This window comes from Amphiprion ocellaris, chromosome 2, assembly GCF_022539595.1.
Source record: "Amphiprion ocellaris isolate individual 3 ecotype Okinawa chromosome 2, ASM2253959v1, whole genome shotgun sequence".
Taxonomy (NCBI): Eukaryota; Metazoa; Chordata; class Actinopteri; family Pomacentridae; genus Amphiprion; species Amphiprion ocellaris.
The window spans coordinates 40811355-40834285 of NC_072767.1; the positions used below are offsets into that span (position 1 = coordinate 40811355).

At 38.8% G+C, this 22931-nt stretch overlaps 2 protein-coding genes and 1 long non-coding RNA gene across 7 annotated transcripts in view; 1 reads left to right on the forward strand and 2 right to left on the reverse strand.

Annotated features, from left to right (window-relative positions):
• Positions 1-6329: 6329 nt before the first annotated feature.
• Positions 6330-11319, reverse strand: LOC129350003 (uncharacterized). Of its 2 annotated transcripts, XR_008603191.1 has the most exons (3): positions 11231-11319; positions 10234-10334; positions 6330-8467 (listed from the first exon to the last, which is right to left on the reverse strand). It is a non-coding gene; the product is annotated as an uncharacterized LOC129350003 (long non-coding RNA). The 2 variants fall into 2 exon arrangements; XR_008603192.1 differs by lacking the exons at positions 10234-10334; positions 11231-11319 and adding an exon at positions 9354-10219.
• A 599-nt stretch (positions 11320-11918) lies between these two features.
• On the forward strand, positions 11919-16357 carry elovl8b (ELOVL fatty acid elongase 8b). 2 transcript variants are annotated; one of them, XM_035958608.2, is made up of 9 exons: positions 11919-12232; positions 12318-12375; positions 13554-13617; positions 14204-14391; positions 14552-14632; positions 14723-14779; positions 14881-14995; positions 15159-15286; positions 15373-16357. In XM_035958608.2, the coding sequence occupies exons 2-9, from the start codon at positions 12370-12372 to the stop codon at positions 15535-15537; spliced, it is 804 nt and encodes a 267-aa protein (XP_035814501.1). In that variant the 5' UTR covers positions 11919-12232; positions 12318-12369; the 3' UTR covers positions 15538-16357. The 2 variants fall into 2 exon arrangements, with proteins under 2 accessions (XP_035814501.1, XP_023148936.1); XM_023293168.3 differs by lacking the exon at positions 13554-13617 and having other exon boundaries at positions 11920-12232.
• The window catches only part of LOC111583907 (zinc finger protein GLIS1), a 90758-nt gene continuing 83604 nt past the window's right edge, over positions 15778-22931 (reverse strand). For all 3 annotated transcript variants that reach the window (XM_035958607.2, XM_023293167.3, XM_055017358.1), the window contains 3 exons: positions 18328-18458; positions 17365-17526; positions 15778-17260 (listed from right to left, as the gene is read on the reverse strand). In XM_035958607.2, coding sequence (XP_035814500.2) covers positions 17124-17260; positions 17365-17526; positions 18328-18458 — 430 coding nt within the window. In that variant the 3' untranslated portion in view covers positions 15778-17123. The remainder of the gene's footprint in view (positions 17261-17364; positions 17527-18327; positions 18459-22931) is intronic.

The following is a 22931-nucleotide window of genomic DNA, read 5'->3' on the forward strand; positions in this document are numbered from 1 at the left end:
TTTGAAAAATGGCATTTTTTTTTCGACATAGTATAGTAAGGCGTTTTTTTTGCCCCAAAATTCATGATGATTTTTTTTTCACAGAAAACCTTTCTGGAGTGTTTTTCATGGCCTCCTTTACATTATTTCATCATATGGCACGTTTTTACAACATGTTTGAAAAATGGCATTTTTTTTCGACATAGTAAAGCGTTTTTTTGCACCAAAATTCACGATGATTTTTTTTTTCAAAGACAACCTTACCATACTGTTTATCACGGCCTCCTTTACATTATTTCATGATATGGCCCGTTTTTACAACATGTTGAAAAATCGCATTTTTTTTCGACATAGTATACGTGCCATAGGATGAAATAATGGAAAGCAGGCTGTGAAAAACACTCCAAAAAGGTTTTCTTTGAAAAAAAAATCATCATGAATTTTGGAGTAAAAAAAATGCCACAGTATACTATGTCGAAAAAAAATGTCATTTTTCAACATGTTGTGAAAACATTCAAAGGTCCCTCTCTATCTCCCCACACATCCACTAACCACTGGAACACATCTCCAAAGTTCTGCCGGGCCAGTTCAGCTTCCCCTCAGAAGAAGTGCTGCCACCTGCCAGATGAAGGAGCCTTTTGAGAGGCAGCTGGCATCGTGATTGGACTGTACTTTGGTCTGTTCCAATCCAGCTTCAGCTCCAGAGACGGCAGGCGGGACGAGTCAACGGAGGCCGGGTGGATGAAGGCATGCAGCTGAGTACAATCCAGAAAACAACAGAGGAAGAAATAAACATAGTGTATACATCATATACTGTATAAAAGACACATCCACTGTAGAATTGTAGTAATTGTGGGCTGACTGATTTACTGATTATCAGTATTTTTTACTGATTTACTGTAATAAATACATTTTAAAATGGCGCTACTTTGGCTCTGAACCTTTATCTACCTGCGGTCGCTCTGCCTTCTGGAGTGATTTGATTGGTTATACGTCACAAAAAAACTCCTTTAACTTAACATCTGTAAACAAAACAAAAACGTATCAACAAAGTTTTCTGTTAGAGTTTGTGTTCTTCTAAGTTTAACTCCAAGGTTTTAAATCCTTTCATTTACTGCAAATGAATATCTACTCCAAATGTCTCACTAATAATCATTATCAGCCTTAAAAACCCACAAAACACCCCTCTATACTGGACCACACTTAGTACAGTCCGGTTCCCCCTTCTATAAATCTGCTTGGAATCTTACACTTCCTGTTTGTCAAAGTGGCCTTCTACTTGGACAGGTTTTGTTGGAGCTCATGCAACAAACATTTTGGGTAAGTGCACTTTAATATGGATGGATGACACTGAATTAGAGTCTGTTTTAATGAGACTGAGTTAAGATGTGTAGCTGTCATTAAATAGTAAATTATTTCTCAGAATTCATAGAGAAAAGTCTGAAATGTTTGCTCGGTTAGCATCACATGTTCTTTGGCTCAGCTAAAGCTAACTCTCTCCAACTTCTGGATCTCTTGAGTTGCTTGTTGTTAAAATATCTTGCTAGAGGTGCTGAAGCTCAGCAAGTCTGAGATGTTTGTTCAAAATCAGCTCATTCTCAAGTCTGATCTGAACTGTCCTCTTTTGTTAGAACTTTCCCTAAACTTAGGAGTTAATGACAGAGCAGCACATCCAGACTCCGTCTCATTTATGTAGAGATTAAACTTCAGTGTCATTCATTGATGTTAAAGTGCAGTTTTTCAAATGTTTGTTGCACATGCTCCCGACCAAACCAGTCCAGGTGGAAAACGATGTGAAGAGGAAGCTCCAGAGGATGAATATCACACATTTACGTTGGAAATAAATGTCCTTTAATTTGACATTGTCATGCAAAAGTTGGATTTCCCTTTAATGATGTTCAAATCTTTGTTGAATGTTTTGTTGATGTTAGTTTCTAAATGTTTTCTAACACTCGGCCCCAAAGATTAAAACATTTTACTGCTCACAAGCTGCAACAATTCACACATTATCAACTATCTTTCTGACTAAACTAAGATAAAAAGTGAAAAACTGCCTGATTCCTGCATCATGAATGTAAATCTGTTTGGTTTTTATGACAGTAAACTGAATATATTTGGGTTTGACATTTTATAAACCAAAACAAGAAATGAATTAGTGGAGAAAACAATCAACAGATTAATGGACAAAGAAAATGTGTTTTCCAACATATATGGCTGAATTACTCCAACATTACAAGATACATACAATTTAAATTCAATTTTATTTATATAACGCCAGTTACAGCTCAAATTGTCTCAAACGCTTTATTTTTATATATTTTTTTGTCATATTTAAAATATGACAATGTAAGAAATTTAAACATCTTGACTAATCAAATTTATTATTTTGTTTTTAAGAGACTAATGGACAATTAAAATAAATTTCTCCACCAAAACTAATAAACATGAGGTCAAATAGAAGGAGGAGTTTTAAATACTTTAGTCCCACGACGACAAGAATAAAGTTTGTCAAGAAAAAGTAAATCTGCTGGTGGATTCCATTAAAGTCCTAATAAAGGATAATAAAGTGTGATACTAAAGGTTTGTGGTGCTAAAAATGTCAAGGTAAAGATATGAAGAACATCTGGATGGAGGTTGATAAAAGTTGACCAACTCCATGGATTTTCTGGATGGTGGTTAAAGACCTGCTCTTCTAGTGGTCTTCCTTCCAGCGGCTGTAAAAAGTCAGTCCATCCTGGCCGACTTCAACACCTCTTCATGACAAGTTGTTGTGCCTCGGACCTGGTGGAAACTCCAGAAACTGGGGAAAACCCGTGGAGACTCGAAGAACTCGTGGGGCGGGGGAAGGTGTGGTGGGGTGGTGGGGGGAGGCGGGGGAGTAGAGGGGGGAGGCCGCCACCCACCTCCCTGCCCACTCTCCGCCCTGACTCCACCCAGACTCCGCCTCGGCTCCGCCCATGTGGTCACTTGAGGAACTACGATGCCAAAGGGACGACGAAATTATTTCTTTGTATCTGATCTGTAGCTCAGTGAGTTAAGGATTTGCCTGTGGAGCTGCAGGTCGCTGGTTCAAGACCAGACACTTCTTAAAGTTTTCTCAAAATCCTGACAAAGACAAAGAAAGAAAAGTGCCAGTGGTGGGTCTTGAACCTGCGACCTTCCGCTTGGTAGTCCATCCTCTTATCCCCCTGAGCTACTCGCTCAGATACTAATTCTTCTTTTTTTTGCGCATTTATCATCTATTTTTTGTCGTTTTCGAGTTTTTTTTTTAACTCGAGTCTCGACTCGACCGTTTTTCTCAGGAGGTTGGACTTCAGCCTTTGTGCTGGAGGGTGGAACCCTCACTTCCAAGACTTTCCAAGCCTCCACACCTCCCGAGTCCTCAGGACCTGAGCTTTCACACAGTCTGAGGGCTGAAATTTTCTAAGTCCCACAGTAGTTCTCTGTTGGATTGAACTTTCTCACAGTCCAAGGACTGATATCATCGAAGTTCCTCAGTAGTTCTCTGTACCTTCAGACAGTCTGAGGACTGAAATTTTAAAAGTTTCTCAGTACTTCTCTGTTAGTTTGAACCTTCAGACAGTCTGAGGACTGAAAACCTAAAGGTTCTTGAGTACTTCTATGTTAGTTTGAACCTTCAGACAGTCTGACAACTGAAATCTTAAAAGTTTCTCAGTACTTCTCTGTTAGTTTGAACTTTCTGGTTAACAGAAGCCTTAAAACTTGTGACCATGAATCTTGATTTCACATTTAGATCATCCATCTGAGTTCTTCTCAGACCTTCACCTGTGGGTTTTTTAGAAATCCTCAACAAACTTTGATTCTCTTCACTGAACAGTAAAGTTTGTGGAGATCAGAAGGTAACATTAGTTTGATCCATGCCTTCAACTACTAGTAGACTTTATCTGGAAAGCAGTTTTCTGAAATGAGTTCTTAGTAAATCTGTCCACAATCAAACCAAGAACATAGAAAGAGGAAATGTTTGAAGAAACAACTTGATGTTTTCATTTCAGACTAGAAAACGTTTTAAGAACTTTATCTGTTTTTGCTCTTTTTGATCGTTTTATTGTCTCTTCTGTTTAATTTGATCTTCTAAAGTCTAACTGGTGTCTTTTCAAATGTTTTGTCTTTAGTTTGATTCTTCTTAAATGTTTAGTTTTGCTCTTTTCTCACCTTTTATTTTCTAATGTCTGATTTGATTTCCAAATGTTTTGTCTTTTTAATGTTTGTTGTTTTATCAAATGTTTTATCGGCTTGTTTGAAAAAAATGTCCTTTTCTTTCCCAATGTTTAATTTTTAGATTAAATCTTTAAATCTTTAAGGTTTTTATTTTTAAATGTTTTACCACCTTTTTTAAATTTGGTTTTTAAATGCTTCATTGTATTTTCTGTTTAATTCCTATTTAAAGTTTTATTGTCTTTAAGATTTAATTTTCTAATTAAACATTTAATTTTTCAATTAAATGTTTTGTCTTTTCAAAGGTTTAATAATCTGTTTTGTATTTTTTTAAATGTTTAATGTTCTTCTTGTTTAATTGTATTTTTTAAATGTTTAATTATCTAAAATATTTCATCTTTGTTTAATATTTTTGTTATAAAATTTTGTTTATTTTCACAATTACATGTTTTGTATCTTCTGTTTAATTATCTAATTCAATATTTTGTCTGTTTAATATCATTTAATTGTATTTAATGTTTTTCTTTTTAAAAGTTTTATTGTATTAAATGCTTTTTTCCTTTGATTTAATTGCTTTTTTAAATGTAGTTTATTTCTTTAATCTTTTTTTCTATCAAGATTTTAAGCCCAACTTTAAAAATGAAACAAACCCTTAAATCACAATGAAAATACTTCTGTCACAATCATGAGTTAGTCAATTATTCAGTTTATCAATTCAACTTTATTTGTTTAGCACCTTTCACACAGATGACAAAACTAAACAAGCAAAGAGAAAAAAAACTATGATTAAAACTCAAAAATATATTTTTAAAAAAAGATTTAACATGGTAATAAAATCTGTTGTGTCCAGGGGATGGAGGGAGTTTATTGAAGTCTTCTTGGGCTCACATGGGAAATCATTTAAAATATAAACTTGATATTCAGTCTAAGGAAACTGGAAACTGCAGAGCGACAGAAGAACCAACAATATCTCCTGTTTTCTCCTTAAATGACTCTTCTTGTGCTTTCAGACCAAAGAACTACAGACTCTTCACAACCTGCTCAAACTCTTGATACAGGACCTCACCACACGGGTCAAGAAGGTTTCTGTCTCATTTCTACTCTGAAGCTCACCTTCTCCTGCTCAAACTGCTGACAAATGTTTCTGCTGCTCTAAAGTCTGCTCTCCAGAACTTCCTAAAAAATCTCAAAGTCTCTTCTGCTGCAGGTTGCTATGTAGAACTGTTCCAGAAAACCTCACTAAACCACATGGAGGGGCCTCAAGACAGTTGTCCAAATGAAACTGTACAAAAACCAAACTAGCACAACCCAAACGCTAAAGTCTCCTGCAGCCTACCAGAGAACCTCTGAGAACAGAGAATCAGGACAGGAACTCTTACCTTCTGGACAACCAACGCTGGTTCTCAAACAAGAATACAGAATGTGTCTGACCAAAAACCTCTAAAGACTCACTACAGCCAAGATAAAGACACAACTCAGCTGCACCAAATCCACTAATCACTGCACACATTAACACCATGTGCTAACTGTGGCTAAAGAACCACATTTACCAAGACAACTATCCAGTACAAAGCCCTAAAACACACCAAGAAACACATTAAAGACGATTTTACTGCTGGAAGCTGCAAGCCAACGCCTAAAGAACAAACTAAAGCAACGGAACCAAACCCGGTTCAGTGGTGGAGAGAAACAGAGGAAATGTTTGTCTGCAGCTAAATAAAGCAGGAAGACACTGAGCTGCTCAGGTGTTCCTGATAACACCAAGCAGCCACCTGGACAGCCAATAGGAACACAGCTTACTGGAAGTCCAGAGGGCTGGGTTAGTCAAGGAAATTGGACCGAGGCTCGGCGGCGTCCTCAGACCCACGAGTCGGGGAGTCCCTGAACTTGTTGGTCCGGTTTGAAGGCCTCCGTGTGGTCCAGTAGAAGTCCACGTAGTCGGTGTTGGCTTTGAACCGCAGCTACTGGCCTCCATCAGGTGGACCGGCTCGTCCTCGTAGGGCTCCTCCTGTAGCCTTGAAGGGAACCACAGGAACATTCAGTAGCTGTTGGAGTTCTTCCTGTCAGGCTCGTGGTAGAACGGCTCTGAAGAATCTTGTACTTGTCTTATCTGGAACAATCTAACAGCCTAAACTGTTAACAGCGGTGTAAAGAAGCAAACACACAGGCATAGATTAGGACTCAAACTAGATTTATTTTAGAAAACAAATCAGCTTAGAGGCATTTGTTCACACATGTGGCTGAATAGGAGGCCGTCCAATCAGATTGGAGGTCTTCACTCTGTAGGTTGTTTGTTGGGTGAGACTCTTGGACCTCCATCAGCTGACGTGGATGTTTGATGGTCTTCCTCTCTAGTGCCAGATGATTCATCCATGAATTCAGCAGCTACAGACTGAAATGAAGCTCATGCTGCCGTGATTGAATTCCTGTTCCAGATCAAATGTTCAGAGCTCACCTTGAATGCAGCCGTCTGCTGTCTGATAGTTTTTCTCATTGTAGTCTTCAATAAAGTCTTTTTCCTCATGTCAGGATGTGGTGAGACTCTTTCTCAGTCTCTGCAGACATCCCTCATTGTGCATCTCCAGAGAAGAAACAGAAAAACTGATCACTGCTTCAGCATCAAACGCTCTCCAGCATTCAGAGTGTTTTAGGAATTGATTCATTGTGTTGTGAACTTTGAAGGAGCAGAAACTTTACAGCTGCCAAAGATATGAGCTCCAATTCTGGATGTTTAAGGAAATGAAGTTCATCAAATGAACACTTGATTTTTGCTGATAACGCTCATTAAATTACTGAAGAAATCTAACATAAAAACCTCTAAATTCTCAGGCAGCTTTTGTTAAAGTTTGTCTATAATTCTGTCATCATGTTCTGTTTTAATATTTAAATCAGTCCAGTAAATGTTTTGAGTAAAAATGATTAAAATTTGGATTTAGATAGATTTGTGTCAAATAATATTGTAGAGTCTCACTTAAATATCTCCAAATGAGTTCAGTTTATTTACATTTTATAGAATATTTGATTTCTTAATCTCAATACTGTAGAGTCTGACCCTAAATATCATAATAATGATGTAAATTTATATACTAAATAATATTGTAGTGCAAAGTCATAAACTTTAATCAGCTAAACTTACATAATAAATATCACTGCACAATCTTAACCTGAACATTCATATTATTGAGGTAAATTTACATAAATCATGATATTCTAGAGTCTTAACTGGAATATGTCTAACATGAATCTTTTTGTATTGTGCTGATAAACAACAATCACCAGACTTTCAGATAATATTGTCTGTGATTGTGAGACTAAATTCCTCCACATTCTGGAACTTTACCTGAGCAGGTGGAGGAATAAATAAAAACATAATCTGTTCATTTCAACATTATGCACATTTATTTATTCTTAATATCTCAGTCTGAATGTAGCTGGCAGTAAAAACAAACTAATCTGCTGGACTGAATTTCCCAAAATGGAAACATGGACAGAATTTAACACTCATGTATCCATGGCAACGCTAAAGTTTCTGCTTCTTACCAAAGTTCACAACACAAGTAAAGATTTTAATGTAAAACTTCAGGGATGACTGCTGACCATAAGTATTCTGATCAATACTTCATGATCAATATCAGGACAGATGTTACAACTCCAGCTGTTCCATTAGACTGCAGTTATTCACAGAGAAATTAAAACATCACATTCCTCATAAAAACTAGATGGGACTTTTATTAAATAAAGAGTTGGTGAATAAACAGTGTAAAAAGTGCAAAGCAGCTCCATTAAATCAGGAGATGTGAGATTTCCACAGCATGGATCACCATCTGCTGTGTTGATTCATAGCTGAATGTCAGAATGAACTGAGCTAGAAAAGCTGCTTTGAGCTGCAACATTACGGTCTGATAATCCAACACCATCACAGTTTTCATCTGGTTGTTTTGCTCCAACATGCTGTGAAGTTCAGTTTTTACCTGAATCAATGCAGAGATTCTATTTCCAACCAAGACTGGAATAAAAATTAGAATGTTATGAGGTTATTAATGCAACTAAATGCTTTCATGTGGAAGATTTACTTCTAAGTTCTAATTCAACTTTCAGTTGGAGCTCATTGCATTCACAAAGAAAAACAGCGAAACCTTCATAGCAACATTTAATAAACCTAAAACTTCCCTGTTGGCTCATTGGTGGAGTTTGTTACTGAGCATCTGAACCTTAAATCCAGTGAGACGACCATCTTCAGTCCAGGCCAGTCAGAGAACTTCAAGACCTTCCATCAGCTGGACCAGATGTGGCATCATCTCCCTCTGAACATCTGGATGACAGGAGAAAAGACAGAAATCAAACACAGATCACACAAATACAATTTACTCACTTTCATCATTTTATAAAAGTAGCATCAACTTTATTAAAACTTGACAACATCAGTAATGAAAGTAAATGTTTTTATCTCGTGTTGAAGCTAAATTTAAAGTCAATTTTAATGACAGTTTATCCTGAGAGGAGTGAGAATGGAGCTTTTCTTTCCTTTTTAGAATATTCCCTCAAAATATTCTGTTTATTATTGGCTTTAGAAGCATTTTTCTTTACTTATTTATTTTTAGATACCTCAGACTGATGCACTTTGCTGTTTTGCAGATAATTTCATGTACAATGACAATAAAGATCTTCTATTATAACATATTTTGCTAAAACAAGAACTGAAACCTTCTCAACCATCTCTCAGTCTGCAAAATTCCAGCTGCGACAAAGAATTATCTGATGTAGTTATCATTATAATCTTTACTGAACCAGCCCTGGAATTAATAAAAATCTGTATATGGATATGATTTTCTCTGATGGAACCACTAAAACTGCAGACAATAAAGTAAATCTCTTCTGCACTGCACACATACTACACTTTTGTATAACTCTGGATGTCAGAGTAAAGGCAGACAGATCCACCAATCAGCCACAACATTCTGACCACTGACAGCTGAAGAGAACATCATCCATCATCTTGTTCTAATGCAACATTCTGCTGGGAAACCTTGACGTTCATGTGGATGTTTGACATGTACCACCACCTAAACACTGCAGGAAAAACAACCTCCTCGTCTCCATGGCAACAGCAGTCCTTGATGCCAGCTGCCTCCCTCAGCAGGACAAATTAAAACTACTCAGGAGTGGTCTGAGGAACACGACAGAGCTCAGCTGTTCACCTGGGTTCCACACTCCCCACATCCAGATCTGATGGAGCATCTGTGGGATGGTCCAGGATCAGCCTGGTCTAGGTAGGACCCACCCTGCAACCCACAGGATCCACAGGATCCACAGGATCCCCAGAGGTTCTGATGAACCACTGGGTCAGAGGAGTTTTAGCAGCATAAAGGGACCAACACAGTATTAGTCAGGTGGTCAGAATGTTATACTGTTATATTGTCATGCTGATTATATGATCAGTAAATGATACCATCAATTACAACGTCCACATTGATCAGGAAAAAAAAAAACAACTATCAGTTCATTCAGAAACTGTGGGGTTAAACCTAAAAACACAGACCTCAACAGCAGTTTGTTTCAAAGCAGAACACCAGCCGGTTTTCACTAAAGAAGCTTTCAGAGCAACAATTAAATGACAGTTTTGTTCTCATTAAGTTCACAGAGTCAGAGTCAGCCAAAATAATGTAGACACGCATCAGGAAAAGAAAAACTTTTATAAATATTTCATTTGTATAAGTACTTCTATACATATAGATTCCTCTTTCTAAGTTTGATCAAATCACGATAACTCTGTGTCCTGTTGTACGATGTTTTCCCAACAGATGGCGCTACCCTCATGAATGGAGCATCAACAAGTGACGTCTACAACACAACAGAAATGTCTGGAAGCCAGTGGCCACCACTTTGAGCACCTCTTGTAATTGTAGAGGCCAAAGATAACTTTTATTAATCTGGTGATGTCTGAATAAATTTAGTATTGAAATATTGATGCAAGATTTTCTTTTCCTGATGTGTGTAAACATTATTTTGGCTGACTCTGTATGATGGGTTTCTGACAGGTCACCAGGCAACATCTTTTTATAATAATGACAAACATACCTGCATTCTACAGGAGTGATTTTCCTCATGTGCAGGTAAAGATGTGTGAGGAGCTTAGAGATGACAGAAGCAGGAGTCATCCTCACTAATTCAGCTTCCACCTAGAAACAGAAAGACCACAAACAAACACACTGATATACTCTCAAACGTTCAACCTCACAGCCTCAAAATATCTGTTTAGGAAGTGTTGTGTTTCTAAATTCTGCTGAAAGCATTGACAGACATTCTCTTACAAGGTTGTGTAAAAAGCAGCCTGTCCTCTGAGCTACTGACAAATCTTCCTGAACAAAGTTTCTATGTGTAAATCGGCTCAACAAAAACTAAAGCCTCAGTCAGAGATAACAGGTTTCGCAAATTACAAGCAACTTTCTTTGTTAACTCAGACTTTCTGCTTCAACCTCACATAAAAAGGGGAGTTTAACTCATCAGGTGACTGAAAATGAACAGCTTGTGCAGTTCTAGATCCAAAAGTAGGATGTTTCAACTCATGTTTTACTACAAATACATGCAATAACAAATAAATACAATGGCTGGTTGTTAGTTTATTCACTATTAATGTCACTTTATATACTGCATTGAACTTGAGCAGTGGAAGAGAGAAGGAATTTAATGAAATTATGGAGATTCAGAGAGGTAATGTTGTGCAATGTTAAGTGCGGTTTAATTCAAAGCAGCTGATTGTTAAACTTCAGTGCAGCTCAACGGGTTTCAGTTAACCTTAAAGTAAAATAACTTTTTAAAAAGCTAAAATACACAGCAGAGAAATACAGGTTGAGAAGTTCCTTCTAATAATGAGGACAGCTGCGGCAGCAACTAACACAGGTGTTCAACGGTAAGTTAGCCACCTGTGTTAATTAGCCCGCTAGCTAACTTAGCCGCTTAGCTGCTAACGCGTCCGGACCAACTGCTCAAACACGACAAAACACAACTCTTCACAAGTCGCTGACTTAACGTACAACAAAACAACGCTGCTGGTTAGAAGTATTTATCTTCTTACCGTGTTTTACTCCAAAAACCAGGTCAACAGCAGCCAGAGATGCTAGCAGACGTGTCGACCATAGATACATATAGCAGACTAGATCCGCTAGCGCGCTGTCTTCTATGTATTTCTATGGTCTGACCAATCACTGCTCTCTCGCTCCGCCCTCTGAGAATCTTGTTGCAGATGACCACTTCCGGTCTCAGAAAATGAAAAAACGGACCTTTTTCCGTTTCTGTCTCTTACCGATTTTATTTTTTTGTTATTCTAAATATAAAATGAAAATAAAAACATTTTTAAAATTTTGTATATCCCTTTTTGATCATGAAAAGGAAAAACGCCTTGTATTTCAATTTTATTTTTTTGTATTTTAAAACGAAAATCAAACAACCACTCATTTTTGTTTTTCAATACCCGTTTCAGAACGGAAAATCCACGGATTACCTTAGAGGACTTCTTTTATTATCCCCCTTTTTTACTTATTTCAGGGGACTTTTCTCATAGTGCCACCTTTATCTATTGCAGAATGTATTTCAAAGCCATATTTACTGATTTAATATTAATATTTATTCAAGTATTTATTTATTTATTTATTTTTTTTGCTATTTAATAAAACGATATTCCATGAAGCAACAGACTGAAAGCAGAAATCCCTGCATTTCACAGTTTGGCAGTGAACAGCGCCCCCTGGCTCCAGCCTGCCACAAGATGATCTGAAGCAGAACAAACAGGAAGTGATCGATGTTTCCTCAGCAGTTTCTCCGGTTAATTCAAAGTTATTCGGTAGAAGGGCGGTTTCCACATAGCTTCAGGGCTTATTTAGCGGTTATACCTGTCGCTGCACAGCTTCCTCCCGGTTCGTCTTCATTTATTTATCAGAGGATCTGACTCCTGCTGCTGCTGCAGGGCGGGCTTCAAGTTCAACTTTGCCTGCAGTTATTTAACAAACCGTTTCAGACAGTGTCCAAAGGTTTTTCTACTGCTGGCACTGAGGATCTCTGCTGAATCACTGTTTGCAAGGTGAGCACTACTTAGCAGATTTGTACACATTTGAGCATTTTTCCTTCATTCTTTTCTAAATCTTTGAATTCCTTCCTGCTTACAGATGGAATCTGCATGGCAAAGTGTCCTGTCTGCGCACCAGAGGATAGTGGACAATGGAGGTATGATAGTAATTATGTTTCCCACATGTCCAGTTTTTTTCTTTGCATGTCTCTTCCTTGCACTTGTACAGCGGATTAGCAGCCTAAAAGAAAGCCTTGTGTGTCTGATAAATGTGTGGGAGCTACTCCTCTGTTTGGCTTCACAATGACTGCTTTGTGGCTTGTACCAGTGGTGGAAAGTAACAAAGTACATTTACTCAAGTATTGCACTTAAGTACAGTTTTGCTGTGCTTGTGCTTTTGTTACTTTATACCTAAACTCTACCACATTTCAGAGGGGAAAATTCCACTTCCTGCTCCATGACAATCATCTGACAGCTTTGGGTGCTTTTAAAATATAGCATGTTGTTAAAGATTAAACTGGTGGATTCCATCCTTTCTGGCTTTAACAAGGCTTTATGGCTCAGAACAGGCTTGTCTGGGTTAATTAGTGAAATCATTGCATTATAAAGTGCACTATCCAACTCGCAGGAGCTGCAAATTTTCTGATAAAGGTGTAATGCGTCACAACATGCCATTATAAATGAAGCGTTCTGATGATAAAGCGATGCCATACAAATGACCTTCAAACTGCTGTAACAATGTAAATTTCCCCTGGAGTGGGGAGAAATAAAGAACTTTATCTTATCTTTATCTTATCTTATCTTATCATATTCTATTGACATAAGAGAATATGCTTGTATACGGTCTACAGCAAAAATCCAATCACTTTATTTTTATAGTTGTATCTCAGTGGAAAGGAATGCAATATTTACGATTAACTGTAAAATCATGACCCATATTGCAATAGCTGTTATGTATTTCAGTTAGATGAGTAAAAGTGATCAGTCTGTGTGCATGAAAGGCATTAAATGTATTGCCTTATTTGACAGAAAATGAAAACACCTTATATGCTTGAATAAATGAAATCCAAATTAACAACATTGTTTAATTTTATCATTTTGGTGCTGGTGACTTCACTTTATCACCACTTAAATGTCCTTGGGAAGTGCAAAAAATTCCTCTATGCACTATAAAAGGCTATTTTCTGATGTCTTACTAAAGGAAGTGTTTGGGGTCATTGTCTTGTTGAAACAGCCAACTGCATCCAAGACCCAACATTCTGGATGATAATTTTAGGTTTTCTTGAAGAATGTGGCGGTGATCCTCCCTCTTCATTATTCCATTTGCTTTGTGTAGAACACCAGTTCCACTGGCAGCCAAACAGATCCAGAGCATAATACTGCCACCACTGTGCCTGATGGTAGGTTTGTTGTTCCTGGGGTTAAAGGCCTCACCTTCTCTCCTGCAAACATGTTTCTGGTCATTGTGGCTAAATAGCTCCATTTTGATTCACCTGAGCGCAGAACTTTCCTCCAGAAGGCCTTTCTTTGTCCATGTGATCAGCAACAAACTTTAGTTGAGCTTTAAGGTGCTGTTTCTGGAGGACGGACTTTCTTCTTGCATGGCAGCCTCTCAGCCCATACTGATGTAACACACTGTGGATACTGACATCAGTTTTATATCAGTTTCTAATTCATTGACGACCTGCTTTTTGGTGATTCTTGTTGACTCTTAAACATCAGAAGAAAACTCTATTTTCTATCATCAAGTTTAGCTTTATGAATGGTTAAGACTGAATTTTGTTTGCAGAACAGCGAACACATCTGAACAGTTTCACAAACCATGATACCTTGAGTGGACTAAAACAAGTCAGTGGTGAAAGTTGGGTGAAATCAGGGCAGCTTCGACAGCTTGTACCTCGAGCTAGAGATGTTTCTTGTCATTTATTTGTGAAGTTGTGAATGATCCATTGACAGTCCTTGAGGTAGAGTTGTATTATCCTCCAGATAAGAGGACGGATCCATGGCTGCTGGTCTACTCCCCCGTCCCTGTGGCGCTCATCTTCCTGGTTTACCTCGGTGTGGTCTGGGCTGGTCCTCGTCTGATGAAAAACAGAGAACCCGTTGACCTCAAAGTAGTTCTCATTGTTTACAACTTCGCCATGGTTGGCCTGTCCGCATACATGTGCTATGAGGTGTGTTTTTTGTTCAGTTTTCACAGGAACACAGCAGAAATGACATTATGACTGAAAACAGATCATTTTAAACATTTCCAGTTTTTTTTTTTTTTTTCGTTTTAGCCGTTGCTTGTTTTATGATTTAAATTGCAAATACCCAATTCTTGATTGTTTTCAGTTCCTGGTCACATCGTGGCTCTCGAGCTACAGCCTCCTCTGTCAGCCTGTAGATTACAGCACCGGTCCGCTGGCAATGAGGGTAAGAAGCTCTCTCACTGGATGTATTGAGTCATTTTATTAACAGAAGTTTAATCTGTTCAGACTGTAATGATATCATCTTCTCCATCAGATGGCCAGAGTGTGCTGGTGGTTTTTCTTCTCCAAGGTCATAGAGCTCAGCGACACTGTATGCATTTGTTAATACATTTATTGCTCTATTTACTATCTGTGATATTTTCTTTAAGTGTTATACTACTGAACTGTGACAATCTCTCTGTTCTGGAGCAGCTTTTCTTCATCCTGAGGAAGAAGAACAATCAGCTGACTTTCCTTCACGTTTACCACCACGGCACCATGATCTTCAACTGGTGGTTGGGAGTCAAGTATGTGGCCGGAGGACAGTGTAAGTCGGCTACTGTAGGAGGAGCTTTGTTTTTAGTCTTTTCCTATAGAGGATTAAGCAGTGTATAGATAATGGATGGATTTCACTGTCTTTTAAACTAAATATCTTATATAACAAACAAACTGTTTGTTTTATATTCTCTTATCTGCACCACATGCTGCAGCGTTCTTCATCGGCCTGGTCAACACCTTTGTTCACGTTGTGATGTACTCTTACTATGGCCTGGCTGCAATCGGGCCTCACATGCAGAAGTATTTATGGTGGAAACGTTACCTGACGTCTCTGCAGCTGGTGAGCACCTCCGCCTCTCCAGAACAGATGTTACACTTATATATTTTAACGTTTCAGCTAATGTGAACTGTCGGCTGCCTCTCCAGGTGCAGTTTGTGATGTTCATCGTGTACACCGGCCACAACCTGTACGCAGAGTGCGACTTCCCCGACTCCATGAACATGCTGGTGTTTGGCTACTGCATCACCCTCATCATCCTCTTCAGTAACTTCTATTATAAGAGCTACGTCAGTAAGAAGAAGCAGAAATGAGGTGCAGTGATGAGGCATTACATATAACCAAACACACTGAGGCTTTATGCTAAGTGCTGATATGAGTGCGTTCTGTCAGCTGGAAGGTTTTTATACAGTGAATTCAGTTTGGTTTTTTGTTTATCTGCAGTATTCATCAGTGTCCAGTAGAGGGCACAACATGCCCACAATCTGAAGGTCTTTCTCAGGGTGCTACAGTTAAAACGTTCAGTACTTTACAGGCAGGAATAATTTTAACAATTGTGTGATCATTCAGTTATTTATTTCTTAAATTGAGAAATGACAAACATTCAAATGATTGATGTAAACAAACTGTACATTTTATACATATAATAATAATAATAATAATAATAATAATAATAATAATAATAATAATAATAATAATAATAATAATAATAAAGTAGGTTGGTTTCTCTGCATTATTGCAGAATTAATGAGGCCAAACCCTCCTCCAGGGATAAATCCAAAAGCAAAAAAAAAAAAAAACTTAACAAAATACAGAAATGCAAACTTTTTTTCCACTGCTAAAAACAGCACAGCAAAATGATATATTCTTATCTACACTTCAGTCTGAAACAGATTGAAAGATGTAGAGTAAAGAGAAAATAACACGAAGAGGAGGGAAAGAGAGGACGTTTGATTTAAAGTCTGTTCAGGAGTGTTTATATATTAAAACCGCAAAGTATTGCATGAATAAGCTCAGTCTGATTGAACTTAAGTGTGCAACTCTTAGCACTAATGTATTAAAGTCAGATTCCCTGTACGTGATGAATTCCTGGACAATAAACATGAACCGAAGAAAGACAAGACTGTTTAACTACTGATGGCCAGATGTTGTTTTTCCTTCACATCCAAGTCATTTTTGTGACTCACATCATTCCCTCATTTAAGCAAGTAAAATTCTGTGAGTTGGAACCAGATTAAATACTGTTTTTTAGTTATTTTTTCTGAAATATTGAACATTCTTCTAGCTTACTGATTCCCAACTTCTAGGTCTGAGTCACAGTAGAAATCGAAATTGTTGCAAGATGATTTAAAAGGGACCTTTTAGCGAGCAGCTTTCATGAAGCACAAGCCAGATTAACAACAGAATGGTCAAAACTGATGCATGAGAAGATGAGATATAAAAAATATCCAATGCTAACAGATTTTTATGTGTAAAAATGGTGCCTTTAACCAAATATTAAGGTAGAAAATGCTGGTGATACATCTGATAATCATTGTTTTTTAAAACTTTAAAACTGAAAATCATATTTCTATGCTTTAAATGCTGATGAGAGGTCCCAAATAGAATTTTTTTTTCTTTTTAAGGTGTCATAATTCAAAAAGGTTGGGAACCACAGCTGTGTTATTTCCATTCAGATAGTGTCAGTTAAGTGTCATAATTACATGCTGCTTAGCTGGCCTGTAAAACTTTTAATGTGTTTCATTTTGCTGGTTTCCATTTGGTGCATAACTAAGACAGAACTACTCATTTACAATGTGACCGGTAATATTTTGGAAAAGAAACTGAGCGTGTGAAGGTGCGTGTGGAGGAAGTTGGACTACAGAGTAGGTGGTGAAGCGTGTCCTGCTCCAGTGTTGCTTCATGTCTCTGTGTAGACAGACGACATGTGGCTCAAGCTGCGGTCGAAGCTGCCCACCTGGAAGAAAATGCTCTCCTCTGGGCTGGAGGAGAACTGGCACCCTGCACCTCCTTGCAGCTCCTGGGTCAAGCTGAAACCTAGAACAGATACAAGGAAACACAGCTTGTTTAATATTTTAAAGAAGTCCTTCAGGTGATCTTTTATGAATGTGGTGCACAGGGTTTAGGTAAAAACTCCTCACCTGTAGAGGCAGAGCCAGTGTTGCTGCCCGACATGTGGAAGCCATTGTGCTGATGGGGAGTGTAGGCATGAGAGTCTCCGGGGACGTGGACACCACCGACCGTCTGCTCCATCCTGTAGGAGTCTCCAAAATGGAAGCAGCTCTGAAAGCTGCCTTGGTATTCTTGGAAACCAGAGAGGATATAGAGGAGAAAAATAGAAGCCAGACTTGATCAGCTGCCACTATGGCCGATTGTTTCCAACCTAATGTGGATCTCAAATTATGACAATGCTATATTTGTGCTAACTATAAACTCCCATAGTGTGTTGCATTTGTCCCCATCGTCTCAGTTCGTACTCTGAATCAACCGCAGGAGTCATGATAATGGGAAAGCAACCTTCCTGGAGCGCTTTTACGCAACTCCCCGGCCACAGCGTGGTTAGGGAGACGTCCATGTGTAGATCTTTACAGGGAAAACAGTGTTTAAGGCATTAGGAAAAAGGCTCGGGAGTGACAGCCGAGCCTGCCGCGTTAGGACGCTGAGAGACAGCTGAACACATGAGCCAGCGTTTTGTTGGCTAATTCGGTGCAGGGAAAAGGCTTCCGGCATGTGGTTTTCCCCACTCTGCTTCTACTACTCTAATCTCTCTCTGTCCTGAAAATGTTCTGACAGAGCCACAGGGGCAGTATCGCTGCTCTAAGAGACAACTTCCTCTCTTAGAGGCCTTTCATGTGGGTCTGGTGGTACAGCAAGCATTTGAAAAGGAACACAAGGGTGTTTAGAATTGAATTATATTCAAGTGTTCTGGTGCTTCCATCATAGGAAGCAACACACGGGCTGCCTGTTACTGAATCACCTGCCACAGGAAACATTTTAGGGATATTAAATTGGAACACCGATGAATGTTTTCAAAGTGGAGCCAGAAAAGATTTCCTGAAACAAGTTAAGCTGCATGCAGCCAGAAGTCTTTGGGTTAGTCTTACCGTCGCTGGCAGGCTGATGATGCTGATAGTGAGTGTAGGGCTTGTGGTGCTGGTGGATGTGCTGCTTCTCCAGCGGAGGAGGAGGTGTCGCTGTTCCCTTCATCCCAGGAGACAGGAGGGGACCCGACACCCTGCAGGAGACGCAGAAAAGACAGCTCAAGTATGAATCTAAGCCTCTCACTTCACTGTTATCCCTTTTCTCGACAGGCCTCAGTCATTTCTCATTGTTATGCTTCATGCATTATGACATGCCAACCACATGATCCGACAAACCCAGCGGAGCAGTTGTGATCCTAAACACACAGAAGAAGAAGAAACACTCGAGGCGTGTGGAAACTTGGGCTCCCCACACGTAATCGTCCTCCTACCACATATTATGATCTTAAGTCAACAAACGGCAGAGTGTGCATTTAAATGAGCACACACTCACACACTGCACACCATTGCAGTAACCTGTGACTTTGTGGCCTGGAGATTTTACATTCATGACTTCTGAGTGAAGGAATATTAAGTTAACATGTGTGTGACTATGTGGACTCCAGGTTTTGTGGGTATTTGATGATTTAAGTCAGGATTTGCCCTGTTTATTGGATGCATTTGTCATTCAGTGCACTGTAAAAAAATAAAAGTGTGGTTGAGTTGTAATTGAAGTAAAGTACTGTTTCAAAATCAATCTCATTTATCTTCCTGCTTTGGTCATGGATGTTTACTTTTGTGGATTCTGTCAACTTGAAATTACACTTTGTCCCTTTAAACTGGTGTTTGAATTTCAGGAAAAGTGTGAAAATTCGGTTTACTGCTCCTTTAGCATTGTGCATCTGACATCGCGATGACAACCAATGTTTTCTTTGACTAGAATTGCAAAGTGAACGAGGAAAAACAAATATGCAGATCCAGTGTTGTCCAATTATATTGAAGACCTTGACGTTTAAATCGGGAAAACGTGGATATGATGGTAAGTCCAATGACAAAATCACGTTTTACATTTTGTGTTTGGGAAAAGTGAATAACTAGTTGGAAAAATTGGAAACTTTAAGTTAACTTTTGTAAAAATTAAGCTGCAGCACTTTAGATTGTCTACTTGAAAGGAAATCAAATTATTTGAACAGATCTCACTTAAAACAGCGGCAAAGTTAAGGCTGGTAAACTTAATTTAATTGCCCATTAGTTACCAACTGAAGCAATTTATTTAGGTCGGTCCCACGATTCTTTTTTTCCGTTTACAGCAGGGATGTGGTCTCTAACCTGCCAACACTGTGCCACCCTTGACTGATATTTAAATGGAGCGAGTTTCCTTCACTCTCAGCTTCTAAGAGCCAGACTGTGCTGGGAAAACTGCAATCTTGTGATCAAAGAAAACAAAACAAAATTGTCAACTACTACAACCAAGCCAGCTAATTTTAATTCTATAATTTAGCATGATCTAAACTGGTTCATGCTGCAAAATTTAGAGTGAATTTGTGCAGAAGGGTACAGTATCATAAAAGACTGATTCTACATAATATCATATTTGAAATGTGAAAGGTTTGCTTTGTCAGAATGATTAATATTGAATTCTGTTCTTGCTGCAGAGTCCAAATACATGCACTCATATATTTGATGGTCTCAGGTCTCTAAATAGGTGTCATCCATCTATTAGCTATACCTCCTTTATCCTGTCGAGCAGTGGTGTCAAACATGTGGCCCGCCAGAGGGTCCAATCCAGCCTGCAGGATGACTTTACAAAGCGTAAAAATTACAGAGACAACAATAACTGCAATGTCTCAATAAAAGTAACTGTTATTTTAAATTTGTGCATTGTACTGCAACAACTTTTATGTATATTTTATGTATAAATTGTATACATTTACAAGGCAGCGGGACAATTTAAGCTTCTTCCTTATTAGTTCCTACTTTAGTTTGTATGGTGTGTTAGTTCAGGTGGTCAGGATTACTTTAAAGATGTGGAAATTAATGTAAAATTAAAATAATTACTAGATCTTGACAAATTGTTTCGATCATAAAGTAAAATACTAGATTGTTTAGTTCCAGATATCTGAAAGGGAATGTTTTGAGCCTTTGCAGACACACTGTGACCTATAAGTTGGAATATGTAAATGACAAACTGAGGCATAATATTGTTTAAACTGCACCTAATTTTCTTCAGAAATTTATGTTTGTTCATAATGTTTTGAAGATAATTCATTAAATGTGAACATTTTCAGAATGTACCTTTTTGCACTAAAACCAAGGGAAAAATTTGGAGTTGTGGTTGTTTATAGGCTATTATGCTGTGATTCTTCTGGTCCGGCCCACTTGAGATCAAATTCAGCCACATGTGGCCCCTGAACTAAAGTGAGTTTGACACCCCTGCTGTAAAGCTTCATGTGAGTGATGGAGTCTCTTCCAGGGTGGATAAAAGCTGGACAAGCCACCAGTCCATCAGAGGACTAACGCAGATAGACAACCATGCAAACTCACACCTACGGCCAGTTTAGACTCACAAATTAACCTGCCATGCATGTGTTTGGACTGCGAGAGGAAGCCAGAGTACACATCAAACCTACACAGAGAACATCTAACATGAAGCTCTAAATAAGTGTCTGAGTCACTTAAAAGTCTCACAGAACTGCCCCTTGGTGAGATTCTCTTTATATTTATAACATGGCACAAGTACGAACTGAATGCTGTCACTATAAAAGACTGTTTGGATACTTTGGAAAATATGCTAAAAGTTAGATATCTAGCCTGGCTCGGTCAAAAGGTAAGAAAATAAGTCTGACTTCAACCTTAAATTTGATTAACTATCATACTTTAACTTATTTAATCAATACAAACATACTACAATGAGAACTTACACCAAATGAGATATAACTTGTTAATTATTGAAGCTTAGAGTTGCTAGAAGGCAGATTTTACCTTCACACTAACTGCGTGTCCATTTTTACTGCTAAAATAAGCAAACTGCCTTTAGCTGATCAATCTTCTCATTTAATTTGGCACAAAGCAAATGATTATCCCTTTAGTAGAGGCTACACAAGCAGCACCAGTTTAAATAAACACACAAAAAATGTATTAAATGTGTGCCTTCATCACATAATGGCAATAAACGCACCCAGAAGCAGTAAGAACCACTTGTCTTGAATGTTAAATGTTAAAGTTTACACAAAACTCACAATGAGCGATTTAACAACTTAACGTTGTACACTTGACATTAACTTAATGAAACAGCAATCTGGTCCAAATCCAGACTGATGGGCAACAGACCTGCCTTTAAAAAAAAAACAAGCGAGCCAATCACCTCTCCGAAATATTCAGCAGCTACTTATGACTGCATATCAGGAATGCCAACACATAAACTGCTGCTGTGTTACTATGAGCTGCTGTGGTGCCGAGGCATATGGTTTGCACTAAGCGCTATACGAACGTGATGACAGAGGCTGCTGGAGGCGGCTGAGCCCTCAGATGACTGCTCGTTGCTGGCCTGGCTGGAGCCTCTGCTATATGACCTCCTGCTCTATGCATGAGCGACGTCCCACCCAGCACTCAGTAGCTGGCAGCCGCTCGGTGCAGGGCATTTGGCAGCCAGTTACCGGTGAGGGGAGGTGACGGTAAACGATGTCGAAGGAAGTGCTGGATTTATTTTGTGTTTTAGTTTAGCCGCAGGGCATAGCTTCAGGCGCCCGGCGTTTCTGTCTTTATCAACAGAGACTATGGTACAAAAGTATATAGAACACACTCTCTGGGATAATCTATCAGTCCTGTAGGAGAGGTCATGTTTACTGTCTGTCTTCTGCATGATTACAGGAAATCTGGTGGACAAACAGGTCTCAAGCCAGCAAATATTAAAGTTTCACCCTGTTTTAGAGGAATATATTGCACTTTTGCCCACTATAACACTGCAGATAAAAGATTCTGCACACAAAGCACAATAAGTTTAGGAATTGTCATCTGCTTTTCAGATTAAAATGGTCGGAATTATCTCCACCACAAGCAGCTAATAAAATACTTTTTACATGGTAATACATCAGAATCTAATAATAAACAGACTAGTCACCTTATAAATACTGTCATGGACTTTGTCTACTGGTGTCAGCAGAACCACCTCCAAATGAACGCCAGCAAGACAAAGGAGATGGTGATTGATTTCCACAGGAAACCCTCAAACACTCCACCGCTGAACATCCATGGACTTGACATTGAGAGAGTGAGGACCTACAAGTACCTGGGTGTTCACCTAAATAACAAACTGGACAGGACAGATAACACTGACTCTGTATAAGAAGGGTCAGTGTCGTCTGTACCTGCTGAGGAGACTCCCATCATTTGGTGTGAGCAGGTCACTGCTGAGGACCTTTTATGACACTGTGGTGGCATCCATGGTCTTCTATGCAGTGGTGTGCTGGGGAGGAGGATGATCTGAGCGTGATAAGAACAGACTAAACAGACTGATAAAAAGAGCAGCTCAGTCTGTGGCTGATCCCTGGACTCCATGGAGGTGGTGGGAGAGAGGAGGGCTCTGGATAAACTGTCTTCTATCATCAGAAACTCCTCCCAGCCTCTGCATCAGACTGTGAACTCCTTAAGAAGCACCTTCAGCAACAGACTGGTTCACCCTGAATGTA